The sequence below is a fragment of the Ovis aries genome, chromosome 6 (genome assembly GCF_016772045.2).
Source record: "Ovis aries strain OAR_USU_Benz2616 breed Rambouillet chromosome 6, ARS-UI_Ramb_v3.0, whole genome shotgun sequence".
NCBI lineage: Eukaryota > Metazoa > Chordata > Mammalia > Artiodactyla > Bovidae > Ovis > Ovis aries.
This window is the reverse complement of record NC_056059.1, coordinates 72,415,558-72,438,444: the sequence shown is the minus strand read 5'-3', so window position 1 is coordinate 72,438,444 and position 22,887 is coordinate 72,415,558. Positions and strand designations below refer to the sequence as shown.

General features: G+C 43.4%; 1 protein-coding gene across 5 annotated transcripts in view; it reads right to left on the bottom strand.

Moving 5' to 3' along the window:
• CRACD (capping protein inhibiting regulator of actin dynamics) overlaps nt 1-22,887 on the bottom strand; it is a 289,192-nt gene that overhangs the window by 34,339 nt on the left and 231,966 nt on the right. For 4 of the 5 annotated variants that reach the window (XM_060417125.1, XM_060417124.1, XM_060417126.1 and 1 more), the window contains one exon: nt 1,525-1,660. The exons of the other annotated variant lie outside the window; for it this stretch is intronic. In XM_060417125.1, the coding sequence (XP_060273108.1) occupies nt 1,525-1,644 (120 nt within the window). In that variant the 5' untranslated portion in view covers nt 1,645-1,660. The remainder of the gene's footprint in view (nt 1-1,524; nt 1,661-22,887) is intronic. 5 annotated transcript variants of the gene reach the window in all.

Sequence of the window (22,887 nt, the reverse complement as noted above, 5' to 3'; positions counted from 1 at the left end):
TGGCATGTGGTGTGGTGTAACACAGGTGCTACCTTTTAAGACAACAGACTATTATCTAATCTTTAAAGAACTCCTTGAAAGCCCTTGTGAAATACAGTTGGTTTGTAGACCGAGACCTGCAGGTCACTCCCCTTAGAAAGGGAATATTATGAGGGTTCATTGCTTCTTAGGAATAATATCCAGGAGCCAGAAACTTCAAGAAGGAAAGGGGGGGGGGTGGTTAAGGTTTTCTTCGGCCATCACTGTCCTTTCCTCTTCTCCAACTGAAGAGAAGCGACTAAGGCTAACTTTCCTTTCTGAGTCCATAAAATCTGTAGCAGTACGGCCAGCAAGAACCAGCAATGGGAGCTAGTCAAGACGTGCTGGAATTTGAAGGAAGTGCCTAGGTTAGTTCTGAGGGCAGGACTATGGCCTTGGGCAGTGAGCTGGTAGGTATAAAGATCTAGGCAAGTCTGGGTGTGGTTCCAGGGTGTTGGCTATTTCCCAGTTGCCATATGCTATATTTAGCTGAGTACATGTGGAATATGTAACCAAACACAGGTCACAAAATACATAGCTTAATATTCAGTAGAAACAAGAATATTTCAAGCAAGTAGAAAACTCTGAGTACCGTGCTTCATCATGTCAATAGCTACTCAAGCCAGCTGTCTCCTTTATTATTTTTTTGCTTGGTTCATTCATTAATTTGTTCATTCACTGTTGCAGACTTACAAACAGATGGAAACCAGCACACCAGAGTCCCCTGTACACAGTCTGGATCGCCTCCAAGCAACCCAAGCTCAGAGAAGTGCTTGCTTAGGCACTTCTGCCGGGTGACTGAGTTCTACTGAGCACTCGGGCAAACCTACGTTGTTGGATCCCAGGGGTCTTCGCTGCCCTTGCTTTTCCTGGATTTCCCATTATTTCAATCTCATTCGGTGAAGAATTATTTTATCTTCATTATTAAAGGAGTTACCACCTGAGTCAGTTTTATGGAGGAAAACTGCCCACCTCTGCAGCGCAAACAGGAGGGAAGCGGAAGAGCTTCACAGATTCCCTCTGGGACAGGGTGGCTCAGGGAAGCCAGGGTCAGAAACACAACAGAACCCGTGACAGCCATTCACTGTCCAAGTACAGAGACTCAGAGAGGGTGAGCCTGCTGTGCATGCCTTCAGCTGACTGTGAACCCTGTGCTCAGGGATTACGGCCAACACTCAGTGGTAAGGAGTGCTCTCCTCCCACCCAACTTCTGCAGCTTCTCTAGGGTATCTGTCTTCATTAAGTCCAGTTAAAAACGAGGGAACAACTTGAGAGAAAAGGAGAGGGGGTGTTCTGAAGGTGGGTACAACATGACAGTGTACCTCTCACGGGTGCACAGAAGCTTCCAGAGAACTAAGCCAGGTTTGAGAAAGCAAACATTCTCACCGGGAGTTACCCCTGGACTTCCCAATCCATGACTCAAGGCCAAGCCAGGGACCTTTCCCACTTCCTTCCATGGCTGCCCCCCTCCCCCTTCCTATGCCTCTGACCTTCAAGCTGTCTTACCTGAAGAGTTTTGACTTTGCCCAGGATGTTGTCCTGTGACATTGCTTGAACTGTCTGCTCACTTTCTGCTCCCCCATCAGGGATAAAAATACTGTCATGGGAAAATGCCCGGGTTCCCATAGAATAGTTGAAGGACCTGGAATGCAAATCATGTGCTTCATTTTATTAGGATGATAAGACTTCTTTTGGCAATTCCATCTCCTGTTCCTCCTGATTCAGGGGACTCCACCCACATCCCCAATCTCACTCAGAAAGTGCTTCCAGCCCGCTGTCCTCTTCTGTGAGGGGTCAGCCAAGTAGCTGGGCAGACAGAAGTGTCCCTCGGGAATAAAAGAGCCTGTCTCCTACACAGCATGTTTTAGAGCCACTCACTGGGAGAACTCCACGTGCTTGCTACCTGTTTGTGGAGGACCCAGGACAGAAAGCACTGCAGAAATTTTAGCTGCAGGAGCCCTCCTCCTGATGAGCTGTCAAATATGTCAAGCAGTCCTTTTTAAGCAACATGAAGATCTCGAAGTATGAGGCAAGAATTCCTCTCTGTCATAATCACATTGGGAAGAAAAATACATACATCTAAAACAAAGACTTGATGAGGACTAGAACTGCTGATGGGCACTATCGGAATAAAGAGTCTCTCTGTCGAGACTCCTCAGGAATTCAGAGGGGTGGGGGCACATGTGCTAAGGAGACTCTAAATGGGCGTCATGCATTGGGCAGCTTGACAGTGGTAGGTTCCTAACAATAAGAACGCTTCAGTTGAAAGGCTGGACTTCAGAGGAATTCTAGACTTCTAACCTGACTGTGAGGTATAGGTTGGGTGAACTGCAGGAAGACGGGGCAGCAGATGCCAACTGATCCTCACTTGATCAGGGAAATTAAGCTATTTCTGGGAAGGAATACGCAGGGACAGAATCACACACTCTCTGTAAGGCTAGACAGGCACACTTCCACGATGCCAGGCACACAGGCAGCTATCCCAGACCTGAGAGCTCTACTTCTCCCTCCCCCCTCCCCCACAGAAAGCGGTCCCATCGGGAGGTTTTATCAGTGATCAAGGGCAGGAAAGAAGAGCCAGTACTAGGGGAAAGGGGTCTCTGGCTGGTACCTCTGAGCTGAATTACAGAAATGCTGCAGGCAGGGTCCCGACCAAGTTTCTTGGGAAGACTGAGTACCAAATTATATCATCAAATTGGCCAAATTACCAGCAGTATGGTAACAAAGCATATGAAGTTTAGAGACAAAAGACTTGGACATAAGCCTCCTGGCTGTGTGATAATAAAAACAATAACTACCAATTGCGACTTTGATGAAAACACTGTGCTGAAAGCTTTACTTTAGTGATCTCATCACCAACTTATCATTGCAAAGAAAACTCAGGGGGTAAATAGCCTTATATCGTAGTGCTAGCGGTAAAGAATCTGGCTGGCACTGCTGGAGACACAAGAGATGCAGGTTCGATCCCTGGGTCAGGAAGATCCCCTGGAGTAGGAAATGGCAACCCACTCTGGTATTTTTACCTGGAGAATCCCAAGGACAGAGGGGCCTGGTGGGCTACAGTTCATGGAGTCACAAAGATTTGGACACGACTGAAGCGACTGAGTACACAAGTAGGCAAAGTCACCTAAATAGAAGCTGTCGCATGAGAAACAGGATTCAGAACAGCTGAACACAATCCCAGGCCAGGCAGCTGAAGTGTTTTAAAGTCGTAGAAGGTCTTTAGTAGTCCTTCCCTTGGGCGGAGCAGTGGGAGAGGAATACACGATGCCAGCGTCATGTGGGCTGGAATATGGGAAGGCTGGAGATACTAAATAGCTGGAATAATCAGTAAGCCTTCAGCTACATGGCACAAAACACTGTGGAGTAGCAACCCACGTTATGAAATATGAGGCACTGTTTTAGCATATGAATATGAGAGGAAATTAAATGTGTCATTATGTCCTCGTTCCTCAGAAACTTTGTGACCTATGCTACAAAATGAACTTCCAAATTCACCCAAAGATGCTAGGAATTAAAATTTCATTCAAAGTTATGGAATCAAACCTTTTAATATCCTGTCTAAATTTTTTTTCTCAGATTCCCTGGCTAGGATTCAGATGAAAGAAGAGGTAACTAACTTCATTTTCTACACAGTGTTTTTACAAATGGCTTATGTATACACATAGGCTCTCAGATATTCTCATAAACACATATATACACAAGTCCAACTTAGATGCTTAATAAATGTTTATAGTGTCTCACAGTTGTATGCACATAATAGGCCGACACTGGAAGGCCAAGTTCTCTTCCAGTTTCCAAGTCAATCGTCTGGCTGAATCATGACTTTTTTTTTTTTAATGTGGACCATTTTTAAAGTCTTTATTGAATTTGTTACAATATTGCTTCTGTTTAATGTTTTGGTTTTTTGGCCTTGAGGCACGTGGGTTCTTAGCCCCTGACCAGGGATGAACACACACTCCCTACATTGGAAGGCAAGTCTTAACCACTGGGCCGCCAGGGAAGTCCTTGAATCATGAAGTTTAACTCTCAGCTCCAATTCCTTTTTTCCAGAAAAACTAAGAACCAACAGTTTCCTGCTCTTCTGTGTTTGTCCCAAATGTTCCTTGCTGCTAGCCAGGATTTAATGTCCCCACACTCCCCACTTCTAGATGATCTTATTGCAAAATAGAGAAAATGAACAGTAATAGGAGTAGCAGTAATAATTATACTAGTGTAGTCAAAGTAGTAATATTAATACTGGCTAAATTTTATTTGGCACTTGCTATGTCCCCTCCATATGTGATAACTTCTTTAATATAACATCTCAATCCTTGTGATATACACTATTTAAAGCTTATGTGATAGGAACTATTATTAAGCCCATTTATAGATGAGGAAACTGAGGCTTGAAGACAGCGACTTGCCATAAATTAAATGACTGTATATGTGTGAACCTGTTTCTGGCCTGTGTTCTACTGGTCTATTTGTCTGTTTTTATAGCAACAATCCCATGCTGTCTTAGTTACTATAAGTTTCCCCCCACCCCAAGATTATTTATTTATTTTTGGTTGCTCTGGGTCTTCATTGCTGTGTGTGGGCTCTCTCTAGTTGTGGTGAGCAGACACTACTCTTCATTGCAGTGTGCAGGCTTCTCACTTCAATGGCTTCTCCCAAGGGCTCCAGGGCACGTGGGTTTCAGTAGCTGTGGCACGAAAGGGCTTAGTTGCTCTACGGCATTTGCAATCTTCCCGGACCAGCGGTTGAACCAGTGTCTCCTGCACTGGCAGGTGGATTCTTACCCACTGTATCACCAGGGAAGTCTTATAGCTGTTTTATGAGTCTTCAGTTCAGTTCAGTTCAGTCGCTCAGTCGTGTCCGACTCTTTGTGACCCCATGAATCGCAGCACGCCAGGCCTCCCTGTCCATCACCATCTCCTGGAGTTCACTCAAACTCACGTCCATTGAGTTGGTGATGCCATCCAGCCATCTCAGCCTCTGTCGTCCCCTTTTCCTCCTGCCCCCAATCCCTCCCAGCATCAGAGTCTTTTCCAATGAGTCAACTCTTCGCATGAGGTGGCCAAAGTACTGGAGTTTCAGCTTTAGCATCATTCCTTCCAAAGAACACTCAGAACTGATCTCCTTTAGGATGGACCAGTTGGATCTCCCTGCAGTCCAAGGGACTCTCAGAAGTCTTCTCCAACACCTCAGATCAAAAGCATCACTTCTTCGGCACTCAGCTTTCTTTATAGTCCAACTCTCACATCCATACATAACCACTGGAGAAACCATAGCCTTGACTAGATGGACCTTTGTTGGCAAAGTAATGTCTCTGCTTTTGAATATGCTATTTAGGTTGGTCATAACTTTTCTTCCAAGGAGTAAGCGTCTTTTAATTTCATGGCTGCAATCACCATCTGCAGTGATTTTGGAGCCCCCCCAAAATAAAGTCTGACACTGATTCCACTGTTTCCCCATCTAACAACCGCACAATTGCACTCATCTCACACGATAGTAAAGAAAAGCTCAAAATTCTCCAAGCCAGGTTTCAGCAATATGTGAACCATGAACTTCCAGATGGTCAAGCTGGTTTTAGAAAAGGCAGAGGAACCACAGATCAAATTGCCAACATCCGCTGGATCATCAAAGAAGCAAGAGAGTTCCAGAAAAAACATCTATTTCTGCTTTATTGACTATGCCAAAGCCTTTGACTGTGTGGATCACAATAAACTATGGAAAATTCTGAAAGAGATGGGAATACCAGACCGCCTGACCTGCCTCTTGAGAAACCTATATGCAGGTCAGGAACCAACAGTTAGAACTGGACATGGAACAACAGACTGGTTCCAAATAGGAAAAGGAGTACGTCAAGGCTGTATATTGTCACCCTGCTTATTTAACTTCTATGCAGAGTACATCATGAGAAACGCTGGGCTGGAAGAAGCACAAACTGGAATCAAGATTGCCAGGAGAAATGTCAATAACCTCAGATATGCAGATGACACCACCTTTACGGCAGAAAATGAAGAGGAACTAAAAGCCTCTTGATGAAAGTGAAAGAGAGTGAAAAAGTTGGCATAAAGCTCAACATTCAGAAAACTAAGATCTTCGTTACTCTCTCAATAAAGTTTTGTAGTTTTCTGTATAGAGGTCTTTTACATATTTTCATAGATTTAGTCCTACATATTTGATGTTTCTGAATCTATTATAAATAGTATAGGTTAAAATGTTTATTTTTCTAATTGTTTATTGGAAGAGTATTAAAGTATCACTTGGTCATTGATTATTGACATAATAATTAGGCTTAACTAAATTTATTTATTAATATAATAATGTGATTGTTGATTCTTTTGGATTTTCTATGTATACAATCATTTTATCTGTGACAAAAGACAGCTTTATTTGTTCATTTTCTTTCTTTCTTTCTTCTCTTTTGGCCGCACTATGGTTTGTGGGAGCCTTGTTCTCTGACTGGGGATTAAACTTGGGCCCCTTACTGCGGAAGCACAGAGTCCACCACTGGACCATCAGGGAAAGTGAAAGTGAAGTCACTCAGTCGTGTCCGACTCTTTGCAACCCCATGGACTGTAGCCTACCAGGCTCCTCTGTCCATGGGATTTTCCAGGCAAGAGTACTGGAGTGGGGTGCCATTTCTTTCTCCACGAGATCTTTCCAACCCAGGGATTGAACCCAGGTCTCCCGCATTGCAGGCAGATGCTTTACCATCTGAGCCACCAGGGAAGACCCTATTTGTTCATTTTTCAATCTCCCTCTCCCTTCCTTCCTTCCATACTGCAATTAGCTAGGATCTTCTCAGGAACTTAAACAGAGGTGGTGATGGTAGACTTTGTCATGTTCCCAAACTGACCAAAAAAGCATTCAATATTTTCCCATAAATTATGATGTTAGCTAGGCTTCTCAGATGGCACCAGTGGTAAGAACCCACCTGCCAATGCAGGAGACATAAGAGACGTGGGTTTGATCCCTGGATTGGGAAGACCCCTTGGAGGAGGGCATGGCAACCCACTCCAGTGTTCTTGCCTGGAGAATTCCGTGGACAGAGAAGCGGTTGTGCTATGGTCCACTGGGTGTCTCTTACAACTGATTTTAAGATTTTCCTTTGTCTTTGGTTTTCTCAGTTATTGTCTATTGTGGCTAGGTGTGAATTTCTTCTGATTTATCTAGCTCAGGGTACATAATACTCCTCAAACCCATTGCTTGGTGTCTTTCATCAGTTTGGGGAAAGTCTCAGCCATTGTTTCTTCAAATACTGCTTCTGCCCCATTTTTCCCCATTCCTCCTCTGATCCTGTAATGTTAGACCTTTACAGTATAAGTCACATCTTTCATGGTCTTTTCTGTATTCATCATTCTTTTTAATTAATATGATTCAGTCTGGATTTTTCTACTGACCTAACTTTCAGCTCATTAATGTTCTCTTTAGCGGTGTCCAGTCTGCTGTTAAAACTACCTACTGAGTTCTTACTATCAGTAGCATTTGCCAGACCTAGAATTTCCATTTGATTCTTTTTAATAGATTCCAGTTGTCTCATGAAATTATCCATCTTGTCAACTATTTTATTGAATATATTAATTACAATTATTTGAAAAGCTCTGTCTGAAAAAGCAATATTTTAGTCCCTTTGGGTCTTTTTTTTTTTTTTTTTTGCTGCACAGCATGCAAGATCTTAGTTACCAGATCAGGAATCAAACCTGGGCCCTCTGAGGTAGAAGCAGTGTCCTAACCATTGGACCACCAAAAAAGTCCCTTTTTAAGAAAAAATATTTATTTTTATTTTTTGGCTTGGGTCTATTTCTATTATCTTATTTTCCTCATAGTCTGTTTCTTAAATGCCTGGTAGTTTTTTATTGAATTCAACATATTTGCATGAAAAATTGTAAATGGCTGGGTCCTCTCCTTCTAGAGAGGATTTGCTGGTTCCTCTAGCAAGCAGTAAAGGAGTAGATCACATCAATCCAATCAGGATGATCACAGTGATTAGCAACCTTTGTAAGGCTCAGGCTACCTCTGCTTTGTCCTTGCTTCTAGCATATAGGCCTCCTGGAGTCTCAAATAAAAACGTGGGTTATTATATGTAAAATAGATGACCAGTGTAAGTTCAATGCATGAAGCAGGGCACTCAAAGCCAGTGCTCTGGGACAACCCAGAGGGATGGGGTGGGAAGGGAGATGGGAGGGGGGTTCAGGATGGGGGAACACATGTACACACATGGCTGATCCATGTTGATGTATGGCAAAAACCACCACAATATTGTAAAGTAATTATCCTTCAATTAAAATAAATTAATTAAAAAAAAAAACCACATGGGTTATTTCCTAAAAGTCCTTCTCCTTGGTAGGTTGGTGAGTCTTGAAATTGTGTACAAACCCCTGTGTCCTTGTCTTTTGAAGTAAAATGCTGATTCAAGAGTTAATGACTGGAGACTTTTCCTGGTGGCACAGTGGACAAGAATCCACTTGCCAATGCAGGAGACAAAGTTTCGACCCCTGGTCCAGGAAGATTCCACACATCACAGAGCAACTAAGCCCTTGGATCACAACTACTGAGCCCAAACTTCAGCACCCGCAAGTGGCAACCACTGAGGCCACGTGCTGCGACTACTGAAGCCCACACCTAGAGCCTGTGCATGGCAGCGAGAAGCCCACGCACCTCAACGAAGAGCAGCCCCCGCTCACTGCAATTAAAGAAAGGCTCCGCAAATCAACAAAGACCCACTGCAGCCAAAAATAAAAATAAATAAGAAAAATTATTTTAAAAAGAAAGAAAAAATTGAGTAAAATTATATTAAAAAAGAGTTAACGACTGGGATGTGTGAAGATGTAGAAACAAAGAACAGCTGTTGGACTAGGAAACTGATAACAATTTAGACTAAAATTCTGCCACATGGCAGAATCATCGAACTTACAGTTCCTTGAAAAATACAGATAAAGGTCTGACACAAACTCCTAAGTTGTTTTTTATGGGAAGCAGACCCCCTCCAGATGAAAACTGCTGACCAGAAGAACACAGACCCTACACTGGTTGAAACCAGAAGGCTGATGAAGCTTGAAACTCCACCTTGATGCCAACCAATCCCAGAATTGTCCAAGAACTGATCATGCCCTGCTCCTTGAACACTATAAAACTCCTCACTACCCCCTGCAGGGTGAGTCACACAGTCTTAAGGGCATTAGCCCACTGTGGCCCCCTCTGCCTGGCAAAGCAATAACAGCTCTTTTCTACATCACCCAAAACTCTGTCTCCACGTTTCTATGTGGCACCAGTGAACAGAGGCTGAGTTTTGGCAACAATCTCAAACTACAATTTTTGTCTTTCCAGCACCAAAGATTGCCAAAAATTCTGCTGTTTTTCAGCCTTCATCCTTGTGCAGCTTTACCAACAAACGCCTCAAAAGGAAAACTGTTACTTCGATTTAGATTTCATTCTGGGCTTCTCTCCTCTTGGGGAATTTAGTCCCTCAAGTCCTGGCTGTCCTGGCAGTCTCAAACTCTAATTTTTGTGTTCCAGCCCCATGAGTTTGCTTACAGCTCTTCGGCCTTCTCCTCCTCTTGGTGGCCACCCTGAACATTTTTGGTCTCTTGGCCTGTACTCAAGAGTCAACTAATGCCCACTGGAAAGAAGCAATATGCAGAAACTATGGCTCAACTCAGTGGATCTCCCTTCTCTCCAGGATCTCACTGCTCAAGTCTGGTGCCCCGGCAGCAATCTGACACCTTCAAACAGACATCCCTGTTAGAATATGTTATTTGTATTTTCAGTTGTTCTTGGTGAGAGGACTGATTTGTTATAAGCTACTTCATCACAGACAAAAGTGAAAGAACTATTTTTTTTAAATATTTATTAAGTTTCTACACACTTCAGAATCTATTTTTTGATATGGCCACTGCTGTTATGAGAATTACTTTACTTTTTCTGTTACACAAATTAGTTTATTTTGCCCTTTAGTATGATAATTCCAAAATTTAACTTGAGGATAAACACAGAAGCAGCTGTGACATAAAAGGAAAGAGTCACTTGGCAATGCCCTGAGTCCTCCAGTGTGGGTATCCAGCCTCCCAGAACACAGGCAGGAAGACAATACCTACTTTTCAAAGTGAAGAAAAACATTCGTACCTTTCTCTCGTATCTGTTTTTGTGCCTTTTTTAAAGCCCCGAGAAGAAACGGCAGAGGAGAACGGCAGAGGTCACTGATTTATTAGTAACATTAATGAACACTCTCTTCTAGATAATTCACTTTACATAACGCGAGTTTAACATTACATCCTTGGCAATTTGTGTAACTTTAGCTCTTTGGTAATCATGGTTACCAATTTTGTCTCCAAACAACTCTACAATGCAGATTATTTTCTTTTCTCTGAAGAGGAAGTTGACACAAAGAGTGGGTAAGAATGTTGTCCAAAGTTCCAGATTTTGAGACAGGGCTGGACTGGAAACTGAATAGCCCACGTGCAGAGATCTCAGCTTGAAACTATGTTCTAATGAACAAAGAGCTTGGTGGGATCTTTGTCCTTAACCAGCTGGGAACTATGAATTACGTGATTAGGAGGTGGAGGGGCAATTTACCACAAATTGCACCTTAGCCAAGTTCATCTGGACTTCTTTATTCTTGACATTTACAGATCTTTCATGACTGATTGCAAAGTAGGCCAGTTCTCCCCCTTCTGTTTATTAAGAGTGAGCCAAGAGGCGAAGGGTCTCTGTGCCTCCGTGCTGCAACTTACCCTCGGAGTATCTGTTCAAATGGAAGAAATGGGACCTGCTGTGGCAATCTTCTCTTGTGATGCTTAGAATACCTAGCATTCTCTTAATCAACTGTGAGATGTATAAAGATGTCTAAAACTCCCCAGATTTTTAACGTCTAACTGAAAGATTATCAATACAGTCATTTAACAGTCATCTTAACTTAAGCAAGATCTGAAGTCAAATGTAAAGCGCATGGGAGAAAAGCAAACTCTAGAAAGACAGGAAGAGGCCCACTTGGGAAATTTAGAACAACACTGGGCCCTGAGGAACCGTTTTCATAAGCTTAGAGAAGAATCACTGAGCCGTGACTTATACAGATGCCACAAAAATGGTCCCTTTGGACTTAGAGGTCCAAAGAGCAGAGAAGTTCCTGGGGCCTTATAGAAAAAGAAAGGGCTCGCAACTCTCATCTCTAGATTTCTGTTCTGGTTTTTTGTTGTTGTCGTTGAGAATATTGTTATTCGCAGAGAGACTGGGATTCCAAACATCTATCAGAAGCTTCTAATCAGCTCATGGAGGCCACTGTTCATCTTTCCCCTCAACGTCTTACTGACTCCTTTGGTTATCCTTCCAAAGGCAGAGACAGTAGAATGGCCTGGGACTACTCTTTGGGCCTTAACGATCAGCTTTTTTTAAAACTATTTATTTATTTATTTGGCTTTGTCAGGTTAGCTGAATCACGCAGGTTCTTTCCAGCAAATGGACTCTCCAGTTGCAGCGCATGAGGATTTCAGTAGTTGTAGCGTGCAGGCTTAGTTTGTTGGCATGTGGGATCTTAGCTCTCCAACTGGGCATCAAACCCATGTCCCCTGCATTGCAAGGCAAATTTTCATACACTGAAATACCAGGGAAGTCCCAATAATCACTTATAATAACTAACTCCAATACTACACTCTCTTCTACCCACCTGTCTCCAGCTACACCAGTGGACCCCACTGTTGCTGTTTAGTCGTTAAGTTGTGTCTGACTCTTGCAACCCTATGGACTGTAGCCCACCAGGCTCCTCTGTCCCTGGGACTTCCCAGGCAAGAATACTGGAGTGGGTTGTCATTTCCTTCTCCAGGGGGATCTTCTTGACCCAGGGATTGAACTGGTGTTTCTTGCACTGGCAGGCGGATTCTTTACCACTGAGCCACCAGGGAAGCTTACTACTTGGACTGATACTACAGTGGACCCTACCACTTGGCTAGCCCATTGTCTCTACAAATTTGACACAAACGAAAGCAAACTTAGGCGTTTCCCACAAAATTCCAATCTTTCCTATTTCTTTGTTACTATCATCCCTTAGGTTCTGTGCCATAATATTTTGTAAGTGAAGTCAGATCCAGGTTAGGGGCAAGTTATTGTACCGAATAACTTAATGAGTAACATTATCTGCCCTTTCACAGGTAGAAATCCTTCAAAAACAATATTGAAATCAATGAGTAAGACTGCAAATCCTGAGCTCCGGGACCCATTTAAACCTGCACTGGATTCTGCTTGCCACAGTCCTCCACGGCTATGCCTGGAGTCCTGGAGAGCTCCGTGCCCCATCTCCAGTGGGTCCCTAATGGAAACCAGCACCAGGAGAGAGAGCTGCGAACCCAGGGCGGCAGCAGTTCTTGCCAGCCAGCAGTCTCTGCTGACTCTGTGATCACCAAGGCATGATTTGTCCTTTTGGACAAAGAAGCTGAGGCCCCAAAGGTAAACAGAGAGGCTTTATCAAGACAGAACTGAAGGACTTCCCTGGTGGTCCAGTGGCTAGAACTCCGTGCTCCCAACACAGGGGGTCTGGATTTGACTCTGGTCGGGGAAACAGATCCCACGTGCTGCAATTACAAGAACCCAAATGCTGCAAGAAACATCAAAGATCCTATTTGCTGCAACTAAGGTGCATTGCAGCCAAATACATTTCTTTTTTAAAAAGAACTGAAACCAGGAGGGACAGTGACAATAATGCTCACTGGCCCTTCAACTGCCCTTAGCAGATCCTCTGCTTATTTCCTGTAATACGACTGACATCTGTAAATGATCTCCAGCTGAAGTCTCCTCCAATTCCACTTCCTCTTAAACCTGACATTCATCTTTAGGGAGTTAATTTGCCAGCTCAGAAACCTCTAGTGGTTCCTTTTTTGCCAAATTCTACCAGATGAAGCTGCAATGGCTGCCTGGCACTTAAGGCTCTTCATGATTGCATTTAGGGACCCTAAAGCACTCTGGCTTTCTGAAGCAGAGGCCCTGCAATGCAGGGATTTAGTACTCAGACTGAAGCCAGTGTGCCTCTCTATGAAACCTGGTTCTGCCACTTACAGCTGTGAGGCCTTGGGCATGTCACTAAACCTCCAGGGTCATCGGTTTCCTTATCTGTAAATGAAGATGATAATACGACCTACCTCATGCAGCTTAGGGCTTCCCTGGTGGTTTAGATGGTAAAGAATCTGCCTGCAATGCAGGAGACCTAGGTTCAATCCCTGGGTTGGGAAGATCCCCTGGAGAAGGGAAAGGCTACCCACTCCAGTATTCTTGCCTGGAGAATTCCATGGACAGAGAAGTCTGGCGGGCTACAGTCCACGAGTTCACAAAGAGTCAGACATGACTGAGAGACTAAGCACAGCATGCGGAACTTATTTAGGATTAACTGAGCCTCCATTGGTAAAAACCTTGGAGTGATGTGTTTATATAAATATTACCTATTATTGTCAAGTGTTACCCCACTTCAAACATCCAGAAACGCAAAGCCAACCATTCAGTCCCCGAAATACCCTCTCTTGGCTCCATTGCTGCATGGGCTCTTCCTCCCCATGACTGACTGCCCAGTGCCAATCTCTCAGTGCAGGTCCTACTTTATCCTTCAAAGTCCAACTGACACCTTATCAATCCCACACAGCCTTGCCTGTTTTGCTGGAAGAAGGGGATCTTTTCTCCCTCAGAAAGTCCTATGCATGCACTTCTCATTACATACATGTTTATGTTATGATTACTAAAATCATGCCTTAAATGAGAAGGAAAACAAAAGTGCTTTCACATTGTAAAATGCATCATTATATTTTCACTAGAGCACTTGGGAGTTGCATGAGGGCAGGGATCGTAACTGTTATCTTTGTTTCTCCCATGAAAGTGTGAAAGTGTTAGCCGCTTAGTCGTGTCAGAATCTTTGTGACCCCATGGACTATAGGCTGCCAGACTCCTCTATCCATGGAATTCTCCAGGCAAGAATACTAGAGTGGGTAGCCATTCCCTTCTCCAGGGGATCTTCCTGACCCAGGGATCGAACCTGGGTCTCCTGCACTGCAGGCGGACTCTTTACCATCTGACCCACCAGGGAAGCCCATACCAAGGAAGTAGAAGCCCAGTTTCTCCCACAGCACTTTACAAAATAAAAGCTGTGAGTTGTTTTCAGTGGATGAGTAAAGGATTAACAGTGTACTGGAGTTCGTCAGATGGGTTTTCAATGGAGAGGTCACTGAGGGAGTGAAAGTCCTGAGAAGGCAAAAAGTGGGCAAGTTAGGATGATCAGCATTTTCAAAGGTTCCTTCTAGGCCTCCTTCTCAACTCAAACCAGCAAACTGCGTCTGGCTTTGTTTCCCATCTCTCTCTCACCAAGTTTTCCAGGTTTCATTCTGTGTCAGTTTATAGTTCTTAGCTGCAAGTGAGAGAAACCAACTTTGTCTCACTCAACCAAGAGAAAAGCTGCTAGGATTTCCCTCATGGTCCAGTGGTTAGGATCCCACCTGCCAATTCAGGGGACATGGGTTTGATCCCTGGATGGGGAAGATTCTATATGCCATGGGGGCAACTAAGCCCAAGTGCCACAGCTACCAAAGCCTTAGTGCCTAGAGCCTGTACTCTGCAACAAGAGAAGTCACTGCAATGAGAAGCCCATGAACCAAATGAAGAGTAGCCCCCGCCTGCCATAACTAGAGAAAGCCTGTGTGCAGCAATGAAGGTGCAGCCATAGATACATAAATAATTTTAACAAGAAATTTCTGAGATGAAAAGGGGAATATATATTTTAAACAACTTCTATTTTCCTATTTTTTCAATTTTAAAAATATTTAAAGAGCCATTTTTAAACTCATTGTCCAAAGTTCAGAGTTCTAGAGCCCATGCTCCGCAAGAGAGAATAGCCTCTGCCCACAGGAATGAAGACCTAGTGCAGCCAGAAATTAAAATTATAATGATAATAAATAAATTAATTAGGAAAAGAAAAGAAAAGCTTCTAGATGAACAGTGAGAGCTCAAAGGACAATGAAAGTTAGAGTGAAAGCCTGGAGAAAGGCAGGGGTGAAGAGAGCTCTAGAGGTCAAGGCATCAGGAACCACAGCAGCTGTCACACAGCGCTCGAAGAGCCCAGTTACAGCCTGCTCTCCTGGTTGTGTCTTTACTTCCTGGATCCACCTGCCCAGTCAAAGCCCTAGGAGACAAAGGCTGATTGGCCAGGCTGGATCACATGTTCAGCCAGGCTTCAGCAGGAGGGCAAGTAGAAGATCCGGGCCTTTTGGCTTCTGTCCTAGGAAGCAGGCACCAAATTCTGTCAGAAGGGCACAGAGCAAAACTGATTCCCTGAAAGGAAACCTGGGGCCTGTGGAGAAGGAGAACCAGAAGCTAATAGTTGAATGACCCAAACCAGCCACCACACTATGCTTTGGGATCCCCTTTTGATTCTCATCTCCCATTCAGCCCATCCACACAGACCAGTCATTTGAATAGCTAGCTCTCTGGTGTTCGGATTCCACTTGTCCTCCAAGAAGCTGCCTTTCTTCTTGGTGGCCCATGCTGTGACCTGAGAGTAAAGGATGCCACACCCCATGCTCCTGGATGTCCACACCTAGCTCCAGTGCCCTATGCCCATGCCCAACTGCAGAAGTGGCAGAGATCAGATAGAGGGTGCGTGATGGGCCTGTGGCTTAGGCCCTAGAAAGGGACAGTAGAGATAGAAGGTGAGAAGGAAAACAAAGTCATCCCTTAGACATACCATTGCATCCCTCACCCACTGGGCAGTGAGTGCTAAGCAGCACAGGGAGGACTCAAGCAGAGCCATCTCCACTTTAAGTTGTGTTGTCTGGAACTACTGCTTCCAGCGGGGTCTGGCGTGAAAGGAACAATGAAAAGGGAGAGAAAGTTTGCTGGTGGAGGTGTTTGGGGGAAAAGTCTCCTTGTGAATAAAATGTGACACAAGACAGGGATGATCTCTTTTTTTGTTCCTGGTTTGTGTCATCTGCATGTGATAGCTGGAACAGAGGCAGCCATATTGGAGCCATGAGGAAACAAGCCTGGGGATAGCCATACTCCCTGAAAATGCCAGAGAAGAAAAGCAATCAGACTGGATCTTGATTATGTTGCTAGGTTGCTGCATCAATGGGCCTTGGAACATGGAAAGTCGTCTAGACTATCAGGAATCAGAAAATATACTTCATTACCATTGCAGAAAGATACCAGTAGATGTGTTTTCTGTTAACTCATAATGCCTGATACAGTCTTCTAGCCACTACTCTAAACTCTGGGCACATCTAAGACTCACTGACATCATCTAACCTTGGAGTAAGAGCCTACAGAAGGAAATTCTCCCCACCCAAAAAAGGAGAAGGCTCTCTGCAGCTGCACAGTTAACACATGTCTCAGGCCAGCCCTCCTACTCCTTCTCCTTTGTCTTTTTTGGACAAGCATCATGTAATTTGGGACCATAGATATTGGGTAATTACCATGGCAATGATTAGGGATTCACTTCAGGAATAAGGAAATATAATTATAGTCCAATTGCAGCTTGTTTCCATGACAACAGGGGCAATTGTAATTGATCAGCACTTTTCTTCCTAAACAGAGCCGTGAGTCTCATTTAAATGAAATGCTGAAGAGCAATTAACTATCATCATCAAACAAACTAGAGTTGCTGGAAGAGACTGAAGTCAGATTACATTTTGTGTGACATCTTGGAGACTCATCCTGGACTCTGACATTCTATGAAAATACACAGTTCTCAATAGGTTAAAGGGTACCGAATCACCTATAATTATAGGAGCAACAGGGTATGTCATAAAAAATCAAGGAAGAGGAAGAAAGTTTGGAGTCTTAAAACACAGACACAGAACTGGAAGTCAAAGGACCATCTACTCCAGCCTCTAGGCTCAGTCCCCGGTCTACGTAGGACGATCAACCATCCAGCCTGCCTCTAACATTCTGCAGGGACTCCTCAGCCTTCCACGCTACCTGTTCCACTCTTCAGGTGCCCGACCTGGAGTAAGGTCTTTTCATAAACCTCTCTAGCCACAGTGGGAATCAGTTTAGTCTTGGTCTATGCTTTGGAAATAGAAAACTAGTTATCAACATCCTCTTCATCTCAGTAGTAATATTACCCTGCATTTGGAAAGTACTTTTTTTTATAGCAAATAGTGTCAGGTCCCATGAATTTTTACAATAATTTTGATTGATTGATTTTCAGCTGTGCTGAGTCTTCATTGCTGCTTGGGCTTTTCTCTAGTTGCAGTGAGCAAGGGCTACTCTTTGTTGTGGTGCTCAGGCTTCTCACTGCAGTGGCTTCTCCTGTTGTGGAGCACAGGGTCTAGGCACATAGGCTCCAGCAATTGCTGTGCACGGGCTCAGTAGCTGCAGCTCACAGGCTTAGCTGCTCAGTGGCAAGTGTGTTCTTCCCAGACCGGGGATCAAACCCATGTCTCCTGCATTGGCAGGCACATTCTTTACCACTGAGCCACACGGGAAGCCCCCACATGCATTTTTTTGTCCTCATAATTATCCCGGAAGACAGCATATCCATTTAACAGATCAAGAGGCTGGCTTGGTTAAGGTCACACAGCTCTGAAAACACCTGGATTCCAATCTACTGCCCTTCCACATTTTGTATCTCTAATAATTACTGAAACTGATCATCAACCTTCTTTCTCCTAGACTTATTCAGCCCAGGCCTATGAGTTCTCCTGCTTCATCCTAATTTTCATGCATTTAATGCTTTTTGCACCTCTTCTCTACTCTCTGTTCAATTTTAGCACATCCCAGGTTCTCATGGATAGAGGATAAATGATCAAGTAAAATAGTCTTTTCTGACTTCATCTTTTGAAAAGCAGTAAGGCCAAGGAACCGAAGCACACACGGTAATCAGAGAGCCTGAGCTTCACTGTAATTTCATTGGTGACACGCTGTCTCACTACACCAACCGTATAATTTTCCTTTTCCAGCAGGTCAAAGGGACAGAGATCTTCTTCACCATGGTGGGAAACCGAAGGATGAATTACAAGAATACTGACTGGTACAGTGAGTGGGAAGAGTCAGTATGGTAAAAAGGGGAGGATTCATGTATTCATTCATTCAATGAATAATTATTGAATGCCTGATATGTGCTAGGCACAGTGCTAGAGGCTCGAAATCGGATGAAAGGTAAGGTGTGCAGGCCTACCTTTATGGAAAAGTAAAGAAAGTTGTGAGAACAAGGGCAGGGGGTGCTGATCTAGGCTCAGGGGGTCAGAGAAAGCTTGCTCCCTGGAGGAAGATGCATTTGTGCAGAAACTGCAGAATGAAGAGGAATTAGATGAGGAAGGAGGTAGAGGTGGGGGGTGGGGTCTTCCAGACAAAAGAATCACCATGTGCAAAACCAGCTGAGTTGGAGTCATATGGTAAGTCTCTGTTTAACAATTTGGAGGAGCTGTCCAAGTGCTTTCCAAAGTGGCTGCATCATTTTACATTATCAGCAAGTAGGAGGGTTCCATTTTCTCACATCCTTGCCAAAGCTTACTATTCTCTGTCTTTTTTACTACAGTCTTCCTAATGGATGTGAAGTGATCAGGTCAGAACCTGTGCCCCAGGAGAGGACTCAGAAGGAAATGGAGACTATATGGGCAGAGATCCTGCCTAGGCAGTGAGGGGTTCAAGCCACACCCTGGGTACCCCAGTCCTAGGGTCCAATGCAGGGAAGACGAGCCCCGGTGGCTGGTTGGAGGGCCAGTCAGAGGGACTAACAGGAGGGCTTTGGGAAGCCTGGACTTTTTTCTTAGGAGTAGTGGGCACACTGAAATATAACACCCTAATCTTTTTTTCTTCTTTTCCCCAAACTTTAAATGTTTTATTTTGTATTGGGGTTTAGCCAATTGCCAATGTTATGGTAGTTTCAGGTCAACAGTGCAGGGACTCAGCCATTCACGTATACATTCTCCCTCTATACTCCCTCCCATCCAGGCTGGCACACAACACCGAGCAGAGTTCCATGTGCTATACCTAGGTATTTGTTGGTTATCCATTTTAAATATAGCAGTGTGTACATGCCCTTCCCAAACTACCCAACTATCCCTTCCCCCAAGCCCCCTCCAACCCCACCCCCACAACCATAATTTTGTTTTCTAAGTCTGTGAATCTCTTTCTGTTTTGTAAGTAAGTTCATTTGTATCATTTTTTAGATCCCACATATCAGGGATGTCATATGATATTTTTCCTTCTCTATCTAACTTAATTCACTCAGTATGATACTCTCTAGGTCCAAACAGAGAGATGCTGCAAATTGCATGATCTCATTCTTTTGAATGGCTGAGTAATATTCCACTGTATATCTGCACCACATCTTCTGTGTCTATTCCTCTGTCAATGGACATTTAGAAAACCTGAATTTTGTATTCTGCAATCTTGCTCAACTTTATTAGCTGAATGGTTTTCTTGTGGATTCCTTGGGATTTTCTATATATAAGATCATGGCAGCTGCAGATAGATAGCTTTATTTCTTCCTTTCCAAAATTAAAGCTTCTATTTCTTGCCTAACTGTCCTAGTTATAACCTACAATAAGTACAGTGTTAAAAAGCCATTCTTGTCTTTTTCCTGATCTCAAGGGAAACACATTTTTTCACCATTAAGCAAAATATTCAGTTCAGTTCAGTCAGTTCAGTTCAGTCACTCAGTCGTGTCTGACTCTTTGCGACCCCATGAATCGCAGCACGCCAGGCCTCCCCGTCCATCCCCGTCCATCACCAACTCCCGGAGTTCACTCAGACCCACGTTCATTGAGTCAGTGATGCCATCCCGCCATCTCATCCTCTGTCGTCCCCTTCTCCTCCTGCCTCCAATCCCTCCCAGCATCAGAGTCTTTTCCAATGAGTCAACTCTTCGCATGAGGTGGGCAAAGTACTGGAGTTTCACGTTCAGCATCATTCCCTCCAAAGAAATCCCAGGGCTATGGATTTTCATCACTGTCCTTTATCAAGTTGAAGAAATTCCTTTCCACTCCCAATTTTGAGTGTTTTTTATCGTGTAAGGGTACTGGATTTTGTTACTTTTAGCTCCATCAGCTGAGATGTTGTGGTTTGTGTCCTTTATTTTAATATAGTGTATTATATTGATTGATTTGGACCTAAAACTAACTTTGTATTTCTGGCTTAAATTCCATTAGGTCATGCCGTATAATCCTTTCTATATGTTGTTAAGGTTCAGTTTGCTAGTATTTTGTTTTGGATTTTTATGTCTTGATTCCTTAGAGATACTGGTCTGTAATTTTCTTTTTCTGTGATGTCTTTGCCTGGTTTTGGTATTAAGGTAACAGTGGCCTCACAGAATGAGCTAGAAAGTTTCCTCCTATTTGCCACATTTGTTCTCAAGTGGAAGCCTCTGCTTATGCCATCTCTGACTGGAAACATCCGTGCCTTGTCTCTCAGCCACTTCAAGTCCTATCGCTTGTTGGGAGATGACAGCTCAAGGCCTGAGCCCCTTCCTGTCCTGCTCCAGCCCCAGGGTGAGCTCACCCTCCAGGGAGCCCCTTCAGCTCTTAACATGCTTACAGCTGGCATTTACTGTAAAGTGCTGTAGCTGTGTGGGATATAGTCAATGCCAGGTGTTAAGTAGAAACTGAAGTAGGATAAATGCTGTCCCTGTAAGTAGCAGAACCTCCGTCAGGCAGCCGAGGGCCAAAGGATACCCGAGCTTAGTGACCCAGGGCCAGCAGGACAACCTGGGGCCACGTGACTAGCTCCTAGCACAGCTGCAGCAGGACAGAGGCAGAGCAATGGATGGTTCCGCGTGCACTCACTACTGTTTGCACAGTGCCTCAGTGACTTACCAGTGACCAGCAGAGCAATGGATGGTTCTGCATGCACTCACTGCTGTTTGCACAGTGCCTCAGTGATTTACCAGCAAGTCATTCTCTAGCTCTAGTTTTCTCATCTTTGAAATGGGAGGAATAATGTCAATTTCAGAGAGTCATGGTAAATATTACATGAATTCACCTACGTAAAACACATTTGTATTAAGTGTAACACGTGGTAACTTTAATATACGCCAATGGATATTCTCTGAGGGGGAAAAAACTGTGGTTAAAGGAATCTTGGAAATGCTGCAAATGACAGCTCTCTTCTTGGAAATTCCCAGGGCCCAATGGCATAGTAAAAGCTCTGAGTAAAAGCTCCTGGTAAAAGCTTTTTACATACGTAAAAATTCTTTACCTATGTAAAGAATTCTATTTAATTCGTTTCGGTCCAGGATTTCCCAGAGCTGTTTGTCAAAATGACTCTCTCCCTCTTTTGAAATTTAAAATCTATTTAGCACACTTTGGGAAACACCGTATTAGCTGTCTTTAGTTAATAAAGGAAGTCATATTAAACTGTTAAAAACTGATCATGTTTTACTGTTTTGCTTTTCCCACTGGCATGTATAATTTAAAAGTAGCAGCCTAGGAGAAATAAAGGCTTCTAACCTAGAGAAAGAACAGAATGCTTTAAGACCCAAAGGAAATGAGAAATTTCAGGCAGAAGGAGCAGATCAATAATGAGCTATTTTTGGCCATGGAGACATTTCTAGAATTACAGATTCTTGGAGTTTGACAGCATGTTAAAGTTCAGCTCCTTTAAATTCCTACCCGGTGCAGAAATTGCCCTTCATCAGTTCCAATCCCCCTGGCATACACCCAGCCTCTCCATTTTTAAACAGCTCTAGTAATTATGAAGTTCTCCTTCACACTGGGCTGAAGTCTGCCTCCTTGGAGCCTCCACCTGAGATCACGTTCACAGAATTTTGAGCTTTGTATTTTAGTACTAGCCGCCCGTTTTGGAGATTAACAAATAAAATACACTACGTATATATATACTTTTTGAATCCTACACAACGTATCTGTTAATTGAGCAGTAAACTGAAAATAAGAATTGTTAGAAGCAGCATTTTCATCTTCTCCTTCTGTAAATAGGGCAGATAATCAGAAGTTCAGCTATACTGTAAATGATGCATGTAATATTTACTTCATGGGTGGAATTATTTTTCAATTGGAAATTTCTGGGACTTCCCTGGTAGTACAATGGATAAGAATATGCCTCCCAACACAGGGGTGAGGTCAGTCCCTGGTCTGGGAAGATTCTACATGCCCCGGAGCAACTAAGCCCAAGCGCCTACACCTACTGAAGCCCGAGCACCTAGAGCTTGTGCTTTGCAGCAAGAGAAGTCACCGCAATGAGAAACCTGGGCACCGCAACAAAGAGCAGCCCCTGCTGGCCACAGCTAGAAAAAGCCTGCCTGCAGCAATAAAGATCCAAAGCAGCAATAAATATATAAATAATTTAATAATTTTAAAAAAAATTTCTGAGATGAAAACAGGAATATATATATTTTAAGGAACTTCTATTTTCCTTTTTTTTTAATTTTAAAGATATTTAATGAGCCATTTTAAAACTCACTGGCCCAAGTTTATCCTTCTAGCTTCCTGTATTATACAAATGTGTTAAACAATTAAAATACAGCATATGTTTCATAAATATAGATTTATTAATAAGAACAGGTAACATTACATATATTTAATGGAAATGCAGCTGTTAGCTTCAATGTAGATTTCCCCAAGGCTTTGTAAAACTTTAAACCTTAAGGAAAAACCTAAAGGGTAACTGGAATACCAATTAAGTGGGATGAGAACCAGAGTCTAGGGTCTTCTGAGTCTAATTTAGTTCAACAAGAAATCAGAGACTTGACAGAGCTATAAAAAGGATAAGTTGTGCTTTCATAGGACAGTCCTTCTATAGGAGAACTTTCCAGACCTGAGCTCAGATTTTGCATTAAACCGCTAGTCGGTCATATTTTAGCATCTGTACCTCATTCTGATGTGTGAAGCAAAAAGTTTCACAGTCTTTCTTTGCAAAGGAAGAAACTGAAGTAAAATCAAAACTGATTCATGCTGAACA